At 36.3% G+C, this 23,634-nt stretch overlaps 2 protein-coding genes across 2 annotated transcripts; both read left to right on the forward strand.

Moving 5' to 3' along the window:
• The first annotated feature begins 1,367 nt into the window (after positions 1-1,367).
• On the forward strand, positions 1,368-12,102 carry LOC142340678 (3-ketodihydrosphingosine reductase-like). Its single transcript, XM_075391370.1, has 6 exons — positions 1,368-1,537; positions 1,599-1,754; positions 1,825-2,021; positions 9,379-9,532; positions 10,427-10,622; positions 11,537-12,102. The coding sequence occupies exons 1-6, from the start codon at positions 1,396-1,398 to the stop codon at positions 11,823-11,825; spliced, it is 1,134 nt and encodes a 377-aa protein (XP_075247485.1). The 5' UTR covers positions 1,368-1,395; the 3' UTR covers positions 11,826-12,102.
• Positions 12,103-21,055: 8,953 nt separating this feature from the next.
• LOC142340679 (solute carrier family 66 member 2-like) lies at positions 21,056-23,316 on the forward strand. Its single transcript, XM_075391372.1, has one exon. The coding sequence runs from the start codon at positions 21,449-21,451 to the stop codon at positions 22,520-22,522; it is 1,074 nt and encodes a 357-aa protein (XP_075247487.1). The 5' UTR covers positions 21,056-21,448; the 3' UTR covers positions 22,523-23,316.
• The last annotated feature ends 318 nt before the right edge of the window (positions 23,317-23,634 follow it).

Consider the following 23,634-nt stretch of genomic DNA (forward strand, 5'->3'; position numbering starts at 1 on the left):
TAGTCTTGTTTTATAGTCAACATTTACTCCGAAGATACACTTTGTGGCTAGTCTTTGAATTTTTTCCGGTTTTCGGAGGCATGTAGTGGTCAAATGAGAGACCTGAGAACTATATATTAGAACCGGGATGACATATCCAGTGTAAGCGTTCAATTAACTTGCAGCTTGACATTCTTACTCACATTTATTTTGCTTTGATACAATGCTCTCAGGGCCTTGCTGATTCTTAAGTCAACGTTGCTCGACCATGTTAAGTCACTGCTCGCTAACACACCAAGATCTTTCTGCTCTTTTACGATCGGTAGTTGAACTCCTAATATATCAGTTGTCAGGTCCCCTTTGAGCAAGAGCTATGAGCTCTTCTTTGCAATCAGTATCATTCTGTTTTGCAAGCACCAGTTATGTAGTCCGTCTCGATTTTTCTCAAGGTCGAGTTGGTTTGTAATTATCACCTTAAAGTCCTCTGCAAAGCCGTAACACGCATGTGTGACACGATTCGGCAAGTCGTCATTGATTAAAATCAGAAATAGAAGTGGTGCCAACACTGAACCTCGCGATACACCACTAGAAACTGCTTTTAGGGATGACCTAGCTGTTTTAATCTGTACGAATTGTCGCCTGTTTGTGAGATATGAGTGAAGTAGTTTAAGAAAGTTTCCTCCAGCACCAAGACGAGCAAGCTTTTCGTGGAGTCTTTCATGACAGATTTTATCAAAGGCCTCAAAGAAATCAGGATATAGGAGTGACAAATGTTTTTCAGCTTCTGATTCCATCGTTTCGTAAATTTTATTAAGTAAAATCAAAAGTTGAAGTACTGTTGATCGATGTTTTCTGAACCCAAATTGACTGATGTGGAGATTATCTTTTACGAAGAGATAGAATTAATCAAAGATTAGTTTTTCAAAGACTTTTGAGATGGAACAAAGAAGGCTGATGGGCCGGTAACATGAGACGTCAGTTTTATCACCATCTTTGAAGACAGGGGTCACCTTGCTAATCTTCCATTCATCTGGATAGTGCCTTTGTTGCAACATGCCTGAAAGACAAGCTTCAGAGAGCTTGATAGATTTGGCGCAGTTTTTCAGAATCAAGTTCCCAATTGCGTCATGGCCTCTGGCTTTGCTTTCTTTTAGACTGCTCAAAACAATTTCAATTGAGGTCTTCGATGTTTTTAGAGTGTTTAGTTCACTCTTCGGGAAGCAGGTCTCGGTCGTGGAATGGCCTTCATTAAGCACACTCACAAAGTAATTATTGTAAAGCTCAGACCTACCCTTGTCTGTCTCAGCCTTACTCGTCCAATTCATTTAGAATATCCACTATTTGCCCTGTGCTGGGGAGGGCGTTTTCAAATTTGCTGTTGGCTTTTCGAAATGGTTTTGTTTCTTTTAGTAAACTATGGGCATATTCTGCTGTATATTTGATAACTTATGGGCGATTTCATTGTCGGTTGTTTTGGTAGTATTTTGTTTGATTGTTTACGTTCTGAAGCCAAAAACGAAAAACATTACATGGTCCGGTCGGCATGTCATAATAACAGGTTTGTCCATATATATCATCTTTTGTTGAAATTCTAAATTGTTGAGTTAAGACTTTTTAAGGTGGCTCAAGCGGTATTGGGTTGTCAATTGCTGAGTGCTTGCTCAAAAAGCACACTGATGTCGTCGTTTCTCTGGTAGCGCGCAATAAAGAGAAGTTGGATTCGGCTAAAGATACATTGCTGACCAAAACTAAATGCAAACAAGAGCAAATTCAGGGTAAGTTTCTCGTCTTCTCTTGATAAATACCAAAGCGTAGATTTCTTGATGTCAATATCGCCCCTTTTAGTGTTTTCAACTGACGTTGCAAATTTTGATGACTTGGACAACAGTGTAACCGCCGCATGCAAACAATGCCAAAAACCAGCTACGGCTTTAATCTGCTCCGCGGGAATCAGTTCACATCGCCTTTTGCAGGATACATCCAGTAACCTATTTAAAGATGTAATGGATATTAATGTCCTTGGATCTTTCAATGCGGTTAAAGTAAGTTAAGTTAAGTATTGAGACCATAAAGTGTAACATATGACTTTCTTTTTGAAATAGAGTACTGATTTCAATTTCGGTAGCCATGCAAGTTACTCTACTAGCAAAAATTAGTTCCCGGGTTTTGAGGTATTTGTACTCGGAGGGGAACATTGGCGTTGAACATGGTACTAACGAATCTTAGTTGTTTGTAATTTTAAAGCTGAAATTTCCCAACAGGAGTTACGCACAATATATCCGATTTTTTTTCTGGGCCGCATGCTTTGTAGAACCTCTCTCTACCATGAGAATAAAACAACACGACAGGTCAAAAAAAAGTAACGTTCGATATAAGAAAGAACAACACGTTTTTAACTGATTCTTTTATTGCACAAGCCATTCCAATTTATAATAGTCTGCCTTCTAATATTAGACTGAAAACAACATCGAAAGCTTCCTTAAAAAAAGAACTTAAAGAATATTTTTGGAAAGAATTTTTGAAGGACCCAAAAGTAACAGATATAAAAGATGACATTGAGAGCATTAGATTTTAATTTTAATTTTTAATCTTCACGATGTACATATAAAATTGTGAGAACATTTTATGCTCGCATTTTTGGCCGTTTTTTTAATAATGTAAGGTCAAATTTTTAATTAAGTAATTTAATGATTTTATAATTTTACATAATGTTATATTCTTAACTTTACATTGCCTCTTTTACCATTTTCTTTTTATACTTATGTGTACCAGAGGAAATTAACAATGTTCCTTTTTTTTAGAACTAGTCATGAAAGACCTAAAAATTATTTAGGTCTTTCATGACTAAATAATCCCATGTCCACTTTTTTCGCTAATGTTGATTAATTGCTCTCGAACGAAGTTCGTAGCAATTATTGTAAACGCGTTTAATGTCTTTTTTTAATGCAAATTTTTCGCTCAACCGTTTTTGCGCTTCCCTTCTGGAACATTCTTTGACTTCTCAAGTGACTTTTCACGGTTTGTTCTTCATCTACGAGTGATCTTTATTGGTCTCACTCCGAAGTAAAGCTTGTTGCTAAAATAAAATCAATTCCAGCATAAAAAAGAAGGTCCTGGAAGCCTATTGGGCAGTGCTTCTGGCTAGGGATAAGGAGGTCCATGGTTCGAATCCCAGCGTGGTCATTTATTTTTGCACCCATAAGGAAAAAATTTTCGGTACAGCCTCTGAATTAAATAGCCTCGCCTGTCGTTCCAGAGCAATTCTTCCGCCATTAGTCGGTTTATGTTTTTATTTAACGTGGTTTCTGCGTAATTTTCTGTTCTTTCAATTCAAGTTCAGTTAGGACTGATGATTCATATTTGTCGCCTTCAGAGCTCAAGCTCGGCCAATCTGTACCTTGGAAGTTGATGTCCCTTCTGCTTGAATTCTGTTGACTTATACATGCAACCAATTAGAATTTCTCTCTTGTTAATGCTTGGTCGAATAACAACAATCTCTGCTTTCGGTTTCATCATAAATCTCTTCTGTGGGTTCCTCTCACTGCAACGAGAACTCCTCAGTGTTTAGTAAGGTGGTTTTCATTTGATCTGTCCAGCCTGTGTATCTAATATCTTTTCAGAAAGAGCTTCGACAGTGGGGACAGCGAAGTTTCAGTCAGACATAATGTCGTAGTTGCTAAACATTTAAAGCATATGCTAGGGTACATCGTCTAGTGAAATCTAGAATACTAGCTTTACTTATGTAGCTTGGTCTAGTCAGTTTTGCTCTGCTGAAACGGTAGGATGCATCAGTAGGGATTGGGACCATTGATTGTCTTGTTTCCGTTTCAGTTTTAGATTGCGTATTCGTAGATCTTTGGAGTTTTCTCCGCTTGCCATCAGGTGCTTACGAGCCTTGTTTTCTATTATTTTTTCTAAACTTAATTCGTCGCGCATGTAGATCTTCTGAGTGTATGTCTTTAATTGACCCGTCGAGAGCAGGATTGGTCTCCGAAGGTTCTGACTTTGGACTTTCAGTCTCAGTCGTATTTTTGATATTTCTAACATCGCCACTGACAGTCTTTTTCAGGAAGGTGAACTGACTTCCTTTGTTTCTGTGCCTGTTTTTGATTTTGATTCTGTTGTGTTACTGAGTCTTATTCCCTCGTGACTTTCCTTGACTGGTTTTTCAATTGCTGTCGGCTTTGATATTATCACAGGCTGGTTGATTGTTTTGTACGCACAATTTTCCTAAGAAGCACGTTCTGGTTGATGGCGCTCATGGCGAATAATCTAATTTCAGACATTTTGTGCATTGAGGTGCTAGATGCATAGTCTCCGAATGCTACAAAGTAATAGAAGGCATCCTTGTTGCTGATTGCTTCTTGCACGTTTTTCATTTACTTTTTCTTTCAGACGCATTTTGGGACTCTGGTTTAAAACGTACTCAAAACGAATGAATGCGCGATTCCGAGGATACGAGAACATCCTGATTGTCTGAATTCGGAGTAGTTTCGAATGGTTTCTTTTTCTGGACAGACCTACTATACCACTTGCTCCCTGATACAAAAACCTGTCTAATATTAACGGGATTCTACGATAACTAGATTACTGCTGTTTTAAGGGACCTACTCATTTCATTGCATGTCTTTCCTTTATCCGATCTTTCTGTCTTTGGTTTGGTTTTTCTTTAGACATTGAGCGCTTTTTCTGAATTAACGTTTGGAGATTGTTGAAGGTCAGTGAGAGGTCAAATCAGTGATTTTAATCGCGCCATCGTAATAAAAGGAGTAATTTATAAAACCGGTGTAATGAAAAATCAATTTTTGACGCAATATTACTCCTAAGTGCTTTCAAAATGCGAGAAAAGTTTTTACGCTCTTGACCTTGGCTATTCGTCCTGCTTAGATGTTGCTTACAGAAAAAAGGTGACGGTAACTTACCAGATTCCCCAAGGTAAAGTTGCTGGAGAATTTCTTGCCAAAATTTGATTCCTAGATGAATTCATATTGCGTCAAAATTTCATTTCTGTTGGACACATTTTTCTATTTTTGGCAGTGAATTTTTTCTTTTGCAACAATTTGATTTCTGTTTTCAGTGTATATCCTCCTGTTCTAGTTGCGCCTATTTGCAATTGCTGGAATCCCTGAACTTGTAGCTAATGCTTCTAATCACTTTTGATGATTGCACTTTTTAATTTTTTTGTTGTATCACTTAGTACCGTTATGGCTGGTCCCATCTGTTTTAAATTAGGCCTTAGGCTAACTGTGAATCAATTTAGTCGCTGCAGTTGATTGCTAAATTGTTCCTATTGCTAAATTGTTCCTATTGCTAAATTGTTCCTTTGGCTGTATTTTTTCTGCATTTTGTAGTCTGGTCAAATAGTTCCCTTATGTGCACGTCTAATCGTTTTCCCATGAGGCTTTATTGAATCTAAGTAGTCTTTTTATTTCATACCAGTACTTTTCATGACTGACACTTTCAAATAAATGTCGTTGGATTTCTGCCCTTTTGTTACTTTTCTTAGTTTTGTCGCTTAATATATTTTTGCCCCTTTTACTGCGGCTTATTTAAAAAAAATCATCGTTTTTAATTCTTAGCTGTCATTTTTAATTACTTAGATACCAACTGCTTTTGAATGTTCTAGTGACTTTTTAATCTCGCCTTTCTCAGATGTTCTTTTTCAGCTTATGGGGATAAAAATTTATTATAGCTGCGAAGCTGTAGGCTGAGCGAAGCTATATTGCGGTGCTCTTGGTTTTTTACAATTCAAAGAATTTGAATTGTATTGGGGCGCTGTCTTTTTTTTAAGATCTGTTCACACATTTTCATGATTTTTGAAGTCAAATTTTGAGTGATGATTTTGGTCACGCCGAAACAGGAAATGGAGCGACAAAGCGAGCGGTTTTGCGGCGTGAATTTTTTTCGCTCTAATTTTAAAGTAGAGTGAGAAAACGGTGTTTGAACAAAAATTCGGTTTCTCGCTAGTGGTTTTTTGTTCACATGCGGCAATTTCACTCTGATTTTTAATGTTTTTTTCGATTTTTTGGATCGGATTTTTTTCTAAATAGTTTTCCCAATCCATTCACAGCTCATTCTGCACCTAGTTTTTTGTTAGAATCAAAATTACATATCTCACTAGTGGTTTTTTGTTCTCCCTAGCAGCATTTTGACATTGATTTTCTGTTTTTTTTTCATCTGATTTTTTTAAGAAATGGTTTTCCAAATTCACTCATTGTCCGTTCTAGGTCTAGTTGTTTGTTATTTCAATGAAAATTCTTTGAATTGTACGTCAGGACTTGTCCTGCTATGTTTTTTTGTTTCGTCTGACGCTCTTTTTTCGTTTTACATTTGTTCACACAGCAAAGCTGAAAAGTCAAATTTTCTGAATGACTTCTTCCTCTCACTAACGGCATTTGCGCGCGTGACGTCATTTCTCACTCGCTTTAGCAAAAGTTTTTAGGTTATTTGCGTGATTAGATTTTGATCATACGTGACTTACCTCACTCAATAAAATGACTTTTGCACTTTAAAACTTAAGTTTAATTTGAATTTGTTTAAGGTCAAAGGAACTCATTTGTGCAGTAAAGGTCCCTAATAAGAGGTTTTGCGGAATGAATTTTAACAAGCTTTATTAATTTATCGCTGAATGTTTTTTACCTAGTTTTTTTGAGCGGCGTCGATTTTTTTTTCAATTTAGATCTGTATCTGTTTCTATCTCTATTATATGGCACGCAGGTCTATTCTTTCGCAGCTATTCCGGCAATCTGCCGGCTATGTTGTTTATCCTGTAAGCATTGCTGTTTGGCTATTTAGTCCTGTTTTTTTTCCTAGGCCACTAGTTTTCAAATTGTTTTTGATTTTTGCCCAATTGGGTTTTCGCGCTTTTTTGATTTTGTCAAGGCTAATTTATGGTGTATGTATTCTACGGATCCTTAATGTCAATAGTTATATAAACTGATAACTTCGTCGTCAGTATTTTTTCGACAATGTTTTTTTTAAAGAAATTTGCTCTAAGGTTGTCTCAGATTTTTTGCCAAATTTTGCGCTTTCAAAAGCGAATAGATGTGATGCGTTTTTTTCACGTGCGGGAACATGACTTGTTTTCAGTTTCTCTTGAGTGCTATTCTTCGCTGGTAGTTTCCATTAGTGTGACAATTCTTGTTCGCAAAAATTTAATGATTTTTTTACAGGTTTGCGAGTATTTTCACTTTTTTTGCTCAACTTTTTGATTCTTTTAATCTCATCAGGGACAGTTCTCATAGTTTGCTGATAGGCGGTTTTTAGTTGACTTTATAGTTCCAGTAATCTTCGCTATGACTTTGACACGAAACGTTTTCAAGATTTGTTATCAAATATTTTTGTTTTGCGGATTTTCATTGTTAATAGCCGCTAAGCGATAGCTGAGGCTGTTATTGGCCTTCTCTTTGTTCTTTAAATTTCGTCAACAGGATTTTTATTACGACCATATGATGTTACAATCATTTTAAATCTGCTTTTTGTTCATTCGTTCATGCAATTTCAACTGAATTTTGTGCGTGACGTCATTTTTCACTCTTACTGGAGAGCTGTTTTTGTACTTCTTTGAATAAAATATGTTTTGCTCTACCTTAAGTCCCAGCTTGTTCAACATTTTGCGTGAAATCTTTTTTGACTTCGCTAGGCTAGTTTTTCTCTTCTCTCATTCTGCGCAAAGTGCCCTTTAAACAGCAAATGCTCAGAAAATCAATCCAGAATCAACAGGCAATACCGAAAAACGAAATCAAAAATGGAGATGTGATAACTCCATAAAGCCCAATTTTGTTGACCGCTGCTTGAGCTTTGTTAGTTACCATCTCTTAGTTACCATCTCTTATCCTTGGTATTGATACTAGCTCCTGTATCTTGAATCTCCTTCTATCCTGAATCAGTATAGTTCGCGCTTTGCAAATGTTTTTGTTCAAAAATCAATTCTTTTTTAATAGCTGACCTCATCTTCGCAGCGGGCTATTATAGGGCTCCCTTTTTTGTAACAATTCAAAGAATTTGAATTGTATTGGGGCGCCTAAGATCTGTTCGCACATTTTCTTGATTTTTGAAGTTAAATTGGAGTAGTGATTTTGGTCACGCCGAAACAGGAAGTGGAGCGAGAAAGCGAGTGGTTTTGCGGCGTCAAATTTTTTTGCTCTAATTTTAAAGTAGGGTGAGAAAACGGTGTTTGAACAAAAAATCGCTTTCTCGCTAGTGGTTTTTTGTTCACATGCGGCAGTTTCACTTTGATTTTTACTGTTTTTCTTTTTTTGGATTGGGTTTTCTCTAAATGGTTTTCCCAATCTGTTCATAGTTCATTCTAGGCCTAGTTTTTTTTCAACTAGATTTCCATTTCTCTCTAGTGGTTTTTTTTGTCTACATGTGGCATTTTTACTTGATTTTCTTTTTTTTAATTTTGATCTGATTTTTTTTTCGAAAATGTTATCGCGATTCTCTCATAGTCCGTTGAAGGTCTAGTTTTTTGTTTAGTCAATGAATTTTGCGTCAGGAATTGTCCTGCTGTGTTTTCTTTTCGTCGAACAAAAAATGTTTTGCTTTACCTCATTTTGCCGCTTTTTCAACATTTTGCGTGAAATCTTTGACTTCTCTAGGCTAGTTTCTCTGTTCTCTCAGTCTGGTAAAAGTGATTTTGAACATCAGTTGCTCAGCAAAGCAATTCAAAATGAACAGAGTCAGTATAAAAAAATTGAAGTCAGAAATAGAAACGGGATAAACCCATAAAGCCCAATTTTACATGCCAGCTATTTGAACGTCGTTCCTATAAGTATTAGTTACCATCTCAAATGCTTTTTGGTATTGATAGTAGACCCTGTAGCCTCTCTCTAAGGAACAGAAGTATTTTCAACTACGAAATGCCATCAAAATAAATCGGACTTAAAAAAATGTTTTTCAAAAAATTTTTTTCAATTTCTTCTATTCTTTCAATCCCAATCATGCTTATTGGAATCAACGGCGGCTATTTTACGGCATTTAGCCGGGTATGTTGAAAAAAAGTTTAGCACTGTGACGGGGGAGGGGGGCGTTAAACCAAAATGCCCACTAAGTGTTTCCCAATTTACACTATACTGTTCCTTTTGCTGTTGAACATCGCATTCGTCTTTCGCGGGGGTAGTCGGTTGAGTTTGTTTTTATCTATGACTGTGGTTCTTAAACTAATGGTGAGTCAGGTAATACTGCTTTAACGGCATAACGAGATAATTTTTACCTTTGGTTAGTAATATTGTGGGTAGGGATTGAGCCCTACTGGAGACTGCACTGACTGCTATTGAGGGCAAGTTTTCTACCCGACGGGTTGCGAGTTCTAGACATGAGTGTGTCACTGCATAGGGTCGAATAACCTCAGATGTTGGTAACGTGACTAAAAACAATCTTCTAAATTACTCTCCTTAGGCTGTACTGCCGTTCATGGCTGGTATTTGCAACACTGATCAGCAGACATTATCTGGGGATGAGCAGGGGACAGGTGATAGCATGGAGACATCGGCTGCTGTTTCTCAATCTCTCAGATCTGGTGCTAAGTACAAACCAGGAGTCATCTGCTTGGGTAATTATGTATAGGTTATCCGAGGAAGTCTCTAAGGAAATCTGGGATCTATTCTGTCCCCCCCCCCCCCAGTGTTTTTTACGCCCCAGTTACAAATTATATGCTGTTACATAGCACGTTACTATGTAACCAAAAATAGCACGTGCGCCTGGGGGTGTAAAAGATATAGGCCCACTAAGCTGGGTGGGGGGGGGGGGGTGGGGTGGGGGGCAAAACAGTTTAGATCCGAAATCTGGCATTAATCGAGTAACGCGTATCGGTTCTAGATATAAGCCAGAATTTTGTTGGTTATTTTAATAGAGTCACGTTACCTTGCTTAAAACACGCACTCTGCAACAGTGAAAAATTTGGCTCTGTATATATTGGAAAATCAGACATTTTAGAATCGGACACTGCAGAAATCTGGCATTTTTAAATTTGCACGTGCGTGTTTAATTTGATCCTCATTGACACTTAAATTTTACGTTTCAGTAATGTCTATATGGGCTTACATGCCCAGGGGAGGGGAGACGTATATTTTCTAAAGCTCCAATTTTTACATTTCATCGCCATTTTTAGAAATTATACGTCTCCCCTCCCCTGGGCATGTAAGCCCATATACACATTAGGCAATTAGGCCATTTAGAAACATGAGTTCGATACTCCGACAATTAATTTCAGCTTTGATGGTACTCAACGAATACCGTACTCTAATGAGGATTGAAAACACTGCCCCCCCCCCCTAGTTTTACAGAGCACGTGCGTGTCATTACATAGTAAATCATTGTAAGAATATGGCCCGTGCGTCTGGGGATGCAAATAATATGCACCTATTAAGCTGGGGGGGGGGGGGGGGGGGTTGTTACAAACGGAAAAGATCCGAAATTTGAGCGCGTCCTCTGTTATGCTTTTCAGTGTCATCACAGGCTGGTAGTATCGGTATAATTGGATACTCTGCTTACTCATCAAGCAAGTTTGCCCTAAGAGGTCTTGCGGAATCCCTTCAGATGGAGTTGAGACCTCATAACGTCTATGTCACTCTCACTCATCCGCCTGACACTGAGACGCCATCTCTCAGGAAGGAGAACGAGGAACGATCTGCACTCTTAAAGTGAGTACTCCGAAACCAATTTGGTAATCAGCCTTTGTTAACTTCTAGTGAAGACTAGTAATCAGAATCAAACTTTTTATCTATTCTGTTTTGCCGTGTTTTATTCCCCTAATTTAAAATTGTGTTATGTAGTACTTTACTATGTTAAAAAAGCACGTGTGCCTGGGGTGTCAAAGTGGAGGAGTGTCTTAACAGAAAGAATAGATCCCAAAGTTTAACGCACATTTCTTTCAAAGTGTATAAGTATGTTGATTAGTCTCTTTTCTCGCTCCAGAAAATAAATAATTAGAGCTTATCGCAGACGACTACCACCTGTTTAGTTTAAAAAACAGTTTCCAAATAACTTTTTTTGTCCGTAAATGTGGATATTTAATTGCTCTTGAACGCAGTCCATAGCAATTATTGTAAACGTGTGTCTTTTTTTACGCAAAATTTTCGCTTGACAATTTTGACTTTTCGAGTGTTTTTAACGGCCTTGAATTTTTGCGTTTCGCGTGATCTAACATTCCCTCTCAATCACAATTTCAAGCAGCTGAACTCAATTGGCGGCAATTTAATACTAAAAGTCAAATGAAAAATGCGCCGAAACTGGTGTCATTTTTTACTTTAAATCTTTATAGTGGTATATGTTAACCTCTAATGTGGTGATTTGAAACCCACTATGGAACTTTTTAGTCCCATTTAAGCTCCACCTACCCCCCCCCCCCCCCCGACTGAAGCAGGCTGCAATTGATTAGAGCTCCCACTAGTCGTTCAAGAGCAATTCTTCCGACGTTTAGTCGGTTATGTTTTTTGTTGAGAATAATTTATCGTGGGATTTCGGACCAGAATGGGTTTTCCGGTTCCGAAGAGTTATCTTTTGAAAAGTGACATCCTCCTTTTTCAACACTTGCTAAATACTTTGAACTGTTTAGGCAAATAGCGGAAACTTCTTGTGCGTGGAGTAGTGACATGGTGGCTCACAAGATCCTGTTCGACATTCAGAACAGCGTCTTTCTCTCCCACTTTGGAGTGATCGGGTGGCTCCTCTCTCTAGCCACTGCCTCCTGCTCCCCTGTGCACTCAATCTCACAATTCATTCTAGAAGTTTCTCTAGCTGGAATTGCCAGATTCATAGCCTTGTTTTTCCACTACGACTTTGACACTAAAATAAGAAAAGGTTTGAAGAGCGAGGCAAGTGTGGATAAGAAGAAAGAGTTATGACCATCAATCGTGGCCATTTGAGTTGAGGTTTCATCGTCTGATGTAGCATGAACAACTTGGTATTGTTGGGACGGTCGCTGGTTGACCGATTGTGATGTAAATTCCGTCTGCTAAATTGATGTCATGTATTTCAAATATTGTAATGCAAAGTTTTAATTTGATCAAAACGTAACTTTTTTTCGACCAATTGATATGGTGCGGGATAGAATTGGTTGCTTCCGCCAGCTTCCTCATTTTGACTGCCCTTGATGGGCGGATGGGACTTCTCGTCACTTGAATAGCCATAAAATAATTCAGCTACTGAAAATGCTGTATCATATGATTTTGTATATTTGATCACCTACATATAAGGTCTTATAAGCTATGACGATGGCATAAATGCCGATTTATCACATGACCCTAAATAGGTATCCAGATTGTATGCAGCTTTAATATTTGGGCTACTTTGATTTTTAGATTAGATTTCCATCATCTTCATAACTAACTATGCTCAAAGGAAGACATGGTAAACATTGGAATGAACCTGATGTCTTGATCCACGAAGTGGTAATATTGCAGTTGAAATAATTAAGCCTAATTGGAATAGCTCTTAAGCCAACTCAAAGTAGTGTTGTGTATGGCAATGTAGGAATGGTATTAGATTTTGAGGATATTTTGGAGATTCTGCGGATATTTCGGTGATATATTTTGAGGAAGCCGGTATCAGATTGTTGAAATTATCTGCTCATTTGGTCGCATCGTTTTGTGAAATGATTAAATTGACAGCCAAGTTTGTGTCTTGTGATGTTATGTGTCAAACTACATATCTTTTCTTCGAGTGTTAAATTTGATGTAATTCTATCTAATTATATGGCGCTTATTTGACACTTCTGAATTAATAGTCTTCATGCTCGGAAGACAAAAAATAAGTTGTACTCACCAATGTTACTTCTGAATTTAAGTAAAAATAATAGTTTTTTTTTGCTTTTAGCCCAGCTTTAAATGGTTTTTTAAACCAAGACCCCTTCCTGCATTATTGAGTATACGAAATCCACTTAAATCTAAGATTGATATAGTTCATGCAATTTTAGTGTCTTCTTTTCAATGGAAAATGTTTGCCTGACCGTTTTCTTCGATACTGTTTTCTTCGATATTGTTCTTTGATTTCTTGAGTTACTTTTTCACGCTTGAATTCTTGGTTTTTGCGTGATTTAAACTGCTCCCAATCAGAACTTTTTTGAGCAAGGATATGAGATGTGCGTGTACGCATGTAGGCAAGGAAATGAGATGTGCGTGTACGCATGTAGGTGAAAAGCCGGTATAGCAAAGTGGCGAGCCATTCGTCCGACGTTAGTCGGTTTTTGTTTCTTCCTTGGAATATTGTTATTGGAGAAGCTGGCTAGTAATTTTAAATCTCAAACAGAGTTTGGTATATGATTTTTACCTCGATCGCAAAGTCATTTTTTTATAGCTGTAAGCTGAGCGAAGCTATGTTGCGGTACTCTTGTTCTTAGTTTCTGTTGGTTCGTCGTCTGACACTCTTTTTTTCTTTTACATTTTTTCTAGAACATTCTGTCGCTTGACATTTTCAATGACGTTTTTCTTGTTTGATTTCTTGCTTTTTGAGTGAACTAAATTGCTTGCATTCAGAAATTACGTGTGTTGCTAAAACAGAATCAATTGTGACATAAGCGGTGGCGGTAGCCGAGTGGATAATGCTTCTGATTTTTACTCCGGGAACTGGGGTTCGGACCTATCCATTGCCAAATTTTTTATACCCAAAAATATTTTCAATGATACACTTCATTCAAATATTTAAAGGTGGCCGCAATAACTTTTTTCAGCTTGTTTCTATCTATTTTACGGCAGGCAAGTTGTTTTCGCAGCTATTTCGGCAGTCTGTCGGCTTTAATTTATAGCTGAGCGTAGCTGCGTTCCGTAGCCGGTTTTTGTTGCGACTTGGAGTGGAGTATTAGTTTTCTAGAGGTTTTTATTAACAGGAAGTGCTGTTTGTAACCGCGACTTTTTGAGCTAAAGATGAAAGTGAAAATTCCTGTTTGTAAAAATAGTGTTTTAATCATGATCTTAATTAGTTCGATATATTTTGAACTTCTTTTTCTGGCAGAATTGTGGTTTAGTTGTGTATTTGCGCTGTTTTTTCTTTTTGCCGGTTTTGCATTTGGCTGATTTTTTGTTTGTGCTTATTTTTTTAGAATAGAATTTTTAGAGAGCATGAACGTTTTCAAAAAGTATAGCTAAAAAATTTGAAGTTCTGAGTTAGTTTTGTTTTTAATCCTGTGAAAGCTCTGCTATTGTGTTCTAGGGCTTCCTGATTAAATGTAATTTTTATCGCTAATGTAATTTTTTATTTTGCTTTTTTGAACAGTTTTCATCGATTTGCTCAGCTCATCTTTGTTGAATTTTTTAAACGTCCAGAGGTATAGTTTTTTTGTGTAATTGATCATTGAAAGCTTTGCGTGCAATCGGTTTTAAATTTAATCAAAATTTGAACCCTCTTTTTTTACAGAATTTTTCCGAAGAGATGAGTTTTCATCTAAACTCGCCTGCTCGAAAGCTTCTAAAGATTGCAGTATGTGTAAAGCCAAGCATAATTGAAAGACGTTCTTTTATAATCGTTGTCCCAAAAATCGAAATTAGAACTTTTTTTGAAAAAGTTTTTGCCATTGTTTTTTGTCGCACATAGCTTTATTGCAAATATAATTTTTCAGGAAATTTTGTGCGCTTTTTGTATTCTGTTCCTCATCTAATTTTTTGGCAATTTTCAAGCCTAAAACTTTTGTTTTGGTCAAGAAAACTCTGTTTTTGATCTGTTTTTGAAATGTTATATGATGTTAGCTGTGGTTTTATTGATCCTCTCAACTTTAAGTTTAGCTTCTCTTCAATGTTGTTTGATTTGATCTTTAAGGTCGTTTTTTTGTACCGTTTTGAAATCCATTTTTGAGGCACTCAGATTAGTTATCTCTAATTTTTAGTTTTTATCTTAAATTTTAGGCTATATGGATTTTGTTGAACGTTACTGATAGTGTCTCCATTCATAGCTCAAGATGATACGATATGTTTTAAATTGTAAATGTTTAATAGCCGCGCTCATCTTCTCATCCGGGTATTTATGCGCTCCTATTTTAATTTTTCTTCGTCGAATAATAATTTGTTTAGCTTTATCTCACTTTGTGCCTTTTTCGACATTTTATGACTTTTCTGGACTAGTTTCATTCTTGGCACCGTCTGCTCAAAGCGTTTTTAACTGCAGTTGCTCAGCAAAACAGTCTAGAATGAATAACGTCAGAACCAAAAAATGAAAGAAAAAATAAACGGCATAAACCCACAAAGCCCAATTTTAGATCCCACTACTTGAATTTTTAAAAATTAAATTTCAGTCACCATATCTGATGCTTTTTTGTATTGATACTAGTCCCCTGTATTCACTCATTATGAAGCCGGAGTATGTGTAACTACATCTTTTCCATTTTTCTGTTCTTTCAATCGGTGTTCTGGGAATCAATGGCGGCTATGTTTTGGCAATCTGACGGGTATGTTTCAATTTGTTTTTCATAAAATGGTTCTGTTGGTTTTTAATTTTGTGAAATTTAAAATGAGTGCGTATAGTAGATCTTGGTTTCTTCTTTCTTGAATTTCAATTTTTAACCGAAAGATTTTCGGTGAAGCGAATCAGGGATATTTAATTAGAATTCTCCGTGTCGTGGGCTTTTTCTGTCCAGCGATTTAATGAGATTGCTTCCAATCGGCTGAGGTTTTAAATGGATTACATCTGAAATTGTTTTATAATTTGTGGTGTTGCTGCATGAAATACTGACTGCTCTTCGTGTGTTCACTCGTCCGGGTGTTTTTTTTTCGTTCTCGGGTGCATTATATCGTTTTTATTTATTTGCGCCCTAATCTTCAGCAGTTGTCAGTGCGAGCCGCCTTTTTTTTAATGGATTTTAAGCTGAATTGCGTCAATTTTTGAAAATCATTAGTGATTTACCTTACTTTTGAATACTATTTTTAAGGTCACTGGAAGTTACTATAAACTAATTTCAATATAAAAAGAATGAAGTATAAAATTAAGGCTTTCAATAATACAGCAATGTGACCAAAACACAGCAAGCAATTTAAATTTCTCTCAAAATGAAAAAAATTCTTTTCAAAAAATGAAAATATCTTTTATTTTAAATTGATCTTATAAACAGAAGCAACTAAATGTTAACTCACTATTTGATCCGAAAGGGTGGACATTTGTTCTGAAAGGGTGGACAAGGGAAAGACAAGTCGTTAAGGAACTATACTTGAATATGTTTAAATATGCGAATTCTTGGCTTAACCAGCTCCGAATTGAACACCAAAATTGCTTGAAAAAATCAAATTATATGTTATTCTCATGCACAAAAGCAAGTCCGGCATTTTGGCTGGAGTAGCCGCTAAGTAGAAATACATGTATAATTTTATACAATATAACATAGTACAACATTATTAGCTAACTGTTATGCATCTAAATACTAGATCCTTAAAAAAACATGAAGAGCTAGAGGCACTAGTGAATTGTCTTGAGTCTCCGCCTAACATAATATTTCTAACAGAAACATGGTTATCGACCAACGATGATCCTGGTTTATATAATTTAAGCAATTATACTACATGCTTGTCCAAACCGAGGAACGGGAGAGGGGTGGCATAATGGTTCAAACAAGTGAAGTCGTTTTGATAGGAGAACTTGAATCCGAAATAGATGAGAGTCTTCTCATACTTGTGAAAGTGGGAATAGAAGATCTGATTCTTTCAACGGTGCATAATCCACCTCGGTCGGACAAGCTTCTACTCATCTTTGAACTGGATAAATTACTTGAACATTTAACTACTAAATATGACCAAATTCTAGTGTGTGGTGACTTCAACCTTGACACGCTCAAAGCTGATTACATAAGATCAAATTACATGAATATGATAGCATCGAATGGATATCACTTTTGCATTCATGAACCAACTAGAGTAGATTCATCAAGTGCATCTTGTCTAGATCACTTTTTTGTGAATGGCGTCAGAGTAATCAATAACAAAGTTTCAACTGATCAATGTTAAAGTGATCTTGCACCCATTGTCTTGATAATTGGTATTGACGGGAAAAATACCATCAAGTATCAAAAATTCAGAGATACCAGTTTTCTGAAATCTGCTAAAAAGGTCACTGGCTTTCTAGAAATGCCAGACAATACTTACAACGGGAAAATTCAAGCAAAAATTTTGAGATGTTCCAGACTACTTTCAATGCAGTCTTTCAATGTTTTGCACCAATGCGAGAGAATAAACAGAATAAAAAAAATGGTTCCGATGTGTTTTGACAAATCACTGAGGAATCAAATTTCTAAACGAAATCTTCTTCATAGAAAATGGAAGAAGAATAAATCTGATTGCAGGCAGCTCTCAAAACTCAAAGCCGCTCGCGCAAAAGTTGAGCAGTTATTTAAAAAAAAAGAAAAAAGAATTCTATCTGGAAAAGTTTAATGAATGCATCGGAGACTCAAGACAAGTTTATAGGTTATTAAATGAATTAAAGGGAATAAAAGGAAAAATGACAATTATACCCATTCCAGTAGAGGACGGTCAGAGAGTTGATGAACTGAAGCAAACGCTAAGAACTTGAACAAATTCTTTGCTGAGGTCGGGCCTAAATTGAGAAGTGCTTTAAAGAACACCTCAAATTATTAACTAAACTTCGAAAGTCCCCTCAGCATGTATCCGTATCCAACTGACACCATTGACATCCAGCAAATAATTGAAAATGTGGATTCTAAAAGCTCCTCCGAAATTGACGAAATTAGTAACATCACAGTGAAAGCTGCTGGTCCAGTTATATGCGAACATTTGGTTTTTCTTATCAACAAATCTTTAAGTGATGGTATTTTCCCATCCTCGTTGAAATTAGCTAAAGTACTACCCTTGCATAAAAATGGTTCTAAAGAAGATGTTAATAGTTATCGTCTAATCTCTCTCCTAATTGTTTGGAGTAAAATTTTGAACGTGTTGTTTTTAAACCGGATTCTTAACTATCTTGAAGAACATTCATACATCAATGAAAACCAATTCGGATTCCGTAAAACGCATAGCACAATTGATGCACTAGCTAAATTAGTCGAAGTTGTTCTAGACTCCAAATTGAAAAGGAATTAATTGTTTTTCTCCTCGACATAACGAAAGATTTTGACACCTTTGATCACGACATACTTCTGCATAAACTTGATAGATATGGTATAAGAGGTAAAAGCCTGAAATGGATTGAATCTTTCCTAACCGATCGAAAACAATGTGTGGAAAATGAAAACGCATTTTCTGATTGGCGCAAAAATGAATGTGGTGTTCCTCAGGGCTCTATTTTGGTACCTTATTGTTTTTGGTATATATAAACGATCTTCCGCTTCGCGTGCATGAAATGTCAAGCTTTCCTTTTTGCAGACGACACCTGCCTATTGGGAACGAATTGCACAATAGAAGAACTGCAAGCAGACTTGCTTGCAGCCAGTGACTGGCTACGAAATAATAAACTTCTTACTCTGAATATAAAGAAAACGTGTCAATTGAACTTAACCTTAGGAAAAAGTGCCTCTAGCCCAAACTTCCTTTTAAATAATGAAAATTTGAATGTTCCAAATAGTTGTAAGTATCTTGGAGTGTTTTTTAGATAATAAATTGTCTTTTAAACATAGAGTGTTCTCATATATCGACAAAGCGTAAGCGAATACTTTGACATATTGAATACTTTGACAGTGCACGAGCTTTGTTTATGAATTACTGAAATTCGTTTTACGATCTCTTAATACTGATGATTTTATTAATAGCCTCTATGAGTTTGATGTGACAACACATTCAACAAGGAGGTCTCAGAAGAGTTTTTTGAAAATTCCAAAATGTTGAAAAATCCTAGAGAAGAAATCGCTAAAATATCGGCGAAATAAATTGTTAAATGTTTTTATAGACAATGGAATATTTGGTTCAAATTTGTGCAACATGAGTCAGTCAGTATTCACTAAAACAGTAAATGACTTGAGGGACAGCTTCATTTTATCGAACTGTGATTTAATTACAAAAATTTTCGTGTAACTTTTTTCGACGATGTCTCTTTATTTTCCCGGGATGTCTTTATTTTCCCGGGAGCTGATTATTTTATTATAAAATTGGGTTTTAAAGTATTACCCTTTGGTTGGATGCTAAGAGACTTAGGAAATAGTATTCCCTTTCTGGTGTAAAAACTGACCCTCTGAAACCTCTTAGTTTTTGAGATGTGGCCATTTTTTTGTAATTTTTGAAGGTTCCCTCTGGAAATTTGGTTCCGAAACTTAGAAAAGAAAAAAATATATTTTCTTCCTCTCTGCTCTACGCTTTACTAGGGTGCTGTACTGGTCAGACTAAACCCAGTAGTGCAAATATGGAACAGTAGGCTGTAAATATGGAACAGCACTTGACAAATCTCACACTAGGAAACACAAAAAATTAAAAAAAATTCCTTAATAAATAATGTTGTTAAGGGCTGCGCCAGTCTGATCCTGCTGGATCCGTTTGCGGACCTCTCTGGGTACTAACATAACTTACTCACTCCAAGATACTTTTAAAAAATCGATTTATCGAATTTTGTTGATCTATTTTGATATGTAATTTTTGTTTATTTTGTTATCCAGAGGAATTTACTCTCTCAATATATAAAGCTCATTAAAGTTTAGTTGGGCAACTATAGCGACTATCTGCAGGCTTTGTTTTAATGAATGATATTTATGTGCCAGACTTGTATTTCTTCAAGCATTTTATGGTATCATTTTGATGCTGGTTAAGCCTAGAACTTATATAATAAACCTTCAATAACACCTTTCAAATAACTAATATATCCATGCGATCAATATCAAAAAGAAAATCACTTTAATGTTTTTACAAGATTTTATGGTGCTGTTTTGAAGGAAATTTTCTTACAATTTTGACTTTTTAGGGCATTACTTCTGTTTTGCACCAGTTAATACTTTAGAAACAAATTGAGCTAAAAGGAATTTTTTCGGACGCTTCTATCAGTATCTTAGTTTGCAAAGTTTTGGATATTGTTTCTGATATAATTTGTCTTCTTTATGTTCACATTAGTTTTTGAAGCTTTTTGGTTTTTTCATATTTTTTATGCAATTGTTTTCAACTAACTTTTTTAAATGTGATTTAGAGCTGCTCTAGAACTTGTAATTCCTACTCTAGATAATACTAATTTTGCGTCATTCGAAATTGTTGTTGTTTTGTGAAGTTTGTGAATCCTGTGCATTTGTCATTTTAGAATACTTTGAGTTTCTGTAGTTGACGAAACGTCGAACTGCTTGGATTCCAGAGATTTTCTTTAACCAGATGGTTATTTTTGTTCAAGAACGGTGTGAGAAACGGTCTTTGTTGTGTAAAATTTTTGCTTGAACCTTTTTAACATCGTGATTGTCTTTACTCCCTCATTTTATATCTTTGCGTGATCTAATTTCTCTCATGCACAATGTTAAGCTGCTGAAATGGCGACAGCTTAGTAAAATTCAATTGAACGAAATTCAAGAGTCGTGTTTGGTTTCACTTCAAATTTTTAGTGGTGTTTAATAGCTATAAATAAGTTACACCATTAGTTGCACCCTCTCCCGTTACAACTACTCAAGTACTCAAGTTTTTTTAGTCATTTTTAAAATTATTTCGTGTATGTAAGATCATGCTTTGCGTTATCTTCATTGCGTGGTGCAGATAGCTTTTATTCGCTTTCTAGACTTTTTCAAGTTGGGAAATTTTGAAGTCATACTAGGATTAAAGGTACCACAAAACAAACGTTTTATTCCTTGGTTGTAACATGTTTTAATTTGTCTGTTTTCAAGATTGTTTTGAAATATTTTCATGAGTTGCATTTATTAAATGTGCCTCAAAAATGAGGAATTCATTTTTAGAAAATTCGCAGTTTCTAGTGCTTGAGGCTCTATTCAGAAAACCCGGAAAATTCCAGCTGTTTGAGTTCTGCATCTCAGAAGTTTTGATAGTAGTCGGTATTTTTCTCTTCATCTTAACATAGCTCAATTAAATTAAATGAATTCAGAAATTAAATTCTATTGGTTCAGTAATCTTACAAATGGCGTGTTGGTGGTGTGATGACTTATTAATCACATTTCCTGCTGTTTTGACGTAACTTTTTGTAACCAATTAATTGGCTACAAGCTACAACTTCTCTAACCATATTCGATACAGCTATATTCTGTCTGCAGGTTTCTACTGTGCATTTGCATCGATAGTTTGCTAAACGCAACTTAGTTTGCTCTGTTCTAAACATTGGTTAGTTCACTCAAGGTTACACCGCTGAAACACTTATTTGAAGTACTCGTCAAGAATTATCAGCTAGCCTGAATTCTTTCTCAAATATTATAAACCGAAACATTTCAGTCATTTCAAATATCCGTTCAAATCTTATACAAGACCGCTGTCTTCTTGTGTTCGTTCATACGTGTGGAAAACAGTTACGAGTCTAAAAGCTTTCCTTACAACAGTTAAGAGTTGTTATAATAAGACGCTGGGTTAAATTTTAGTGTTGCGTTGTTTACTGGGTATAATCATGTTTTATTACAGACAATGTTATGATATTTTGAATGTCCACTTTTACCACGGAAGACCCGATTCTAAGTCTTCTTTTCCCTCGGCTGAATAGACAAGGGTACAAATCACGACAACACTTTGGACTGGAACATTCCTCAAAGGCAATTCTAAGGAGTTTGCACAAACGTCAATTAGCAGCTACTGGTCGGGAGCCAAGCCATGAATTCAACACAATCGGAGGTCCACTGCTAAAAGCCCCAAATGAACATATAGTCCATATCAGACAGTCCTTTGTGCCTAGCTCCCTGTTCTCAACATTCGCTATCGATATGTCATCAATCGCATTTCTTGCCTCAATATTCAAGTCCCTAGCCATTCTGGGAATGGTGATAGGGGGCGTGATCGTATTTATCCCTCAATACATGGAGATATGGAAGACGGGCAATGCTGAGGGATTCAGCACCCACGTCTGTCTGATTCTCATAGTTGCAAATATGCTGCGACTGTGCTTCTGGTTCGCAGTTAGATTCGAGACTCCTTTGCTACTGCAAAGCATCTTTGTTACAATTGCAATGCTTGCGATGCAGGAGTTGTGCGTACGGTGCAGACTAAAGCGTGCCTTTGTCCACTCGAGACAAAAAACAAAACGGTTCATAGATTTAGACTTTGACCATTTTTGGAATTGGACTTACTTCTCAGATTACTTGTACTTCCTCTCAATATTTTTTGTGTTTATTGCCTTTATTACCAATCTTTTCCTGCAATCAGAACTCTTCATCGACACCTTAGGGTTTGTAGCTTTATGTACTGAAGCTCTTCTGTTGCTACCACAGCTGCTGAGAAATTTTGAACGAAAATCGACGGATGGATTGTCGGTTAAAATGGTACTTATGATGTTATGTGGTGACTTGTTCAAGACATTTTACTACATATTACGTGATACTCCTGGCCAGTTTTACGTCTGTTCGAGTCTGCAGTGTGGTATTGATATTGCAATTCTATACCAAGTGTGCCATTATGGTACTAGTAGGAGTGTGAGGACATACAATGACAACAATTACAAGCGAGTGGACTCGCTTGACAAAGTTGTGGCTGCTGCTGGTGCTAATGAGTTTCCCAATGATTAGGCGACATAACTGTACCCTGAAAATTATGTGTTGTGTTTTGTGATTTATGCGCAATTTCAACTAACAATCAAATCGGAACTGTTTCTTGGATACGAATTAAAATGCTCGTTGCATCGACATGAATTTGCTTTTCAATTTATCGAAGCGGAAATTCCTGTAATTTTTACTTGAGTTTTTCGGATATATCGCGGGAAACCCAAAATATTTTCCCCCATTTCATTTAAAAACGCTTTTGACGTACCACATCGTAGAAAAACAATGCATTTGTTGAACATCTGCTGGCGCTGGTTTAATTGTCTGCCGTCTAAAATCCTATTCTGGAAGTTTGGAAATAAGTTTTGGAAATTATTTACACAAGGTGTTGCTTTTTCGGCGATGTTACCATCAACTTGAAAGAAAGAAACAGTTCCATAAATCTAAGCTGGGCAAAAACGTCATGAAAAAAGCCAATAACTCCCGCATTGATGGAATGCCTTACAAATTTGTGCGAAATACACTTTGCCCAGTTTTCCTATACTTAGCTTTAGTTTACTGCAATAACCTGATTGTTGTTTTGTTTGATACTTTTCCTGGAGGACTGACTGACTCACAATGTGGAAGTGCTTCGGTACTGTCAATTCATCAATTTAGATCTCTGTAAACTAACCTCTCAGTGCATAGACAGCCCCAGGGCATCTCAGATGTTGAATTTTATATAGATGTAGTTACTTACTTACTGTAAAATAGTCCCTTTTAAGTACAAATTAAATTTATCAAATTGTGAGTAAAATCCAATACAATTTTGTCTCGCCTCATTTGTTTCAAGACCAGAGCTTCATTCAAGTACTATTTTTAATCATACGGTAAAATCTTCAGTTTTACGTTAACTTCAACACGCCGAAATTAAAGAGCCGAAAATTTATTGAGTCAACTAAGCGTAAGATGAATTTCGCAATTAAATCAGTTGAAATCCGAGCAGTTAAAATTCTTAGTCATTAGGCAGTTATCTCAACCAATCAGATAGCGTATAAATATGCCTAAAACAGATGATAAGCATCGAAAAGGGTAACCAGAACCTGAAATTGATGGTTATCGATACAGGAAAAAACCCTCATCAATAATAATTAACAAAC

The sequence above is a fragment of the Convolutriloba macropyga genome, chromosome 6, assembly GCF_964194025.1.
Source record: "Convolutriloba macropyga chromosome 6, txConMacr16.3, whole genome shotgun sequence".
Classification (NCBI taxonomy): domain Eukaryota; kingdom Metazoa; phylum Xenacoelomorpha; order Acoela; family Convolutidae; genus Convolutriloba; species Convolutriloba macropyga.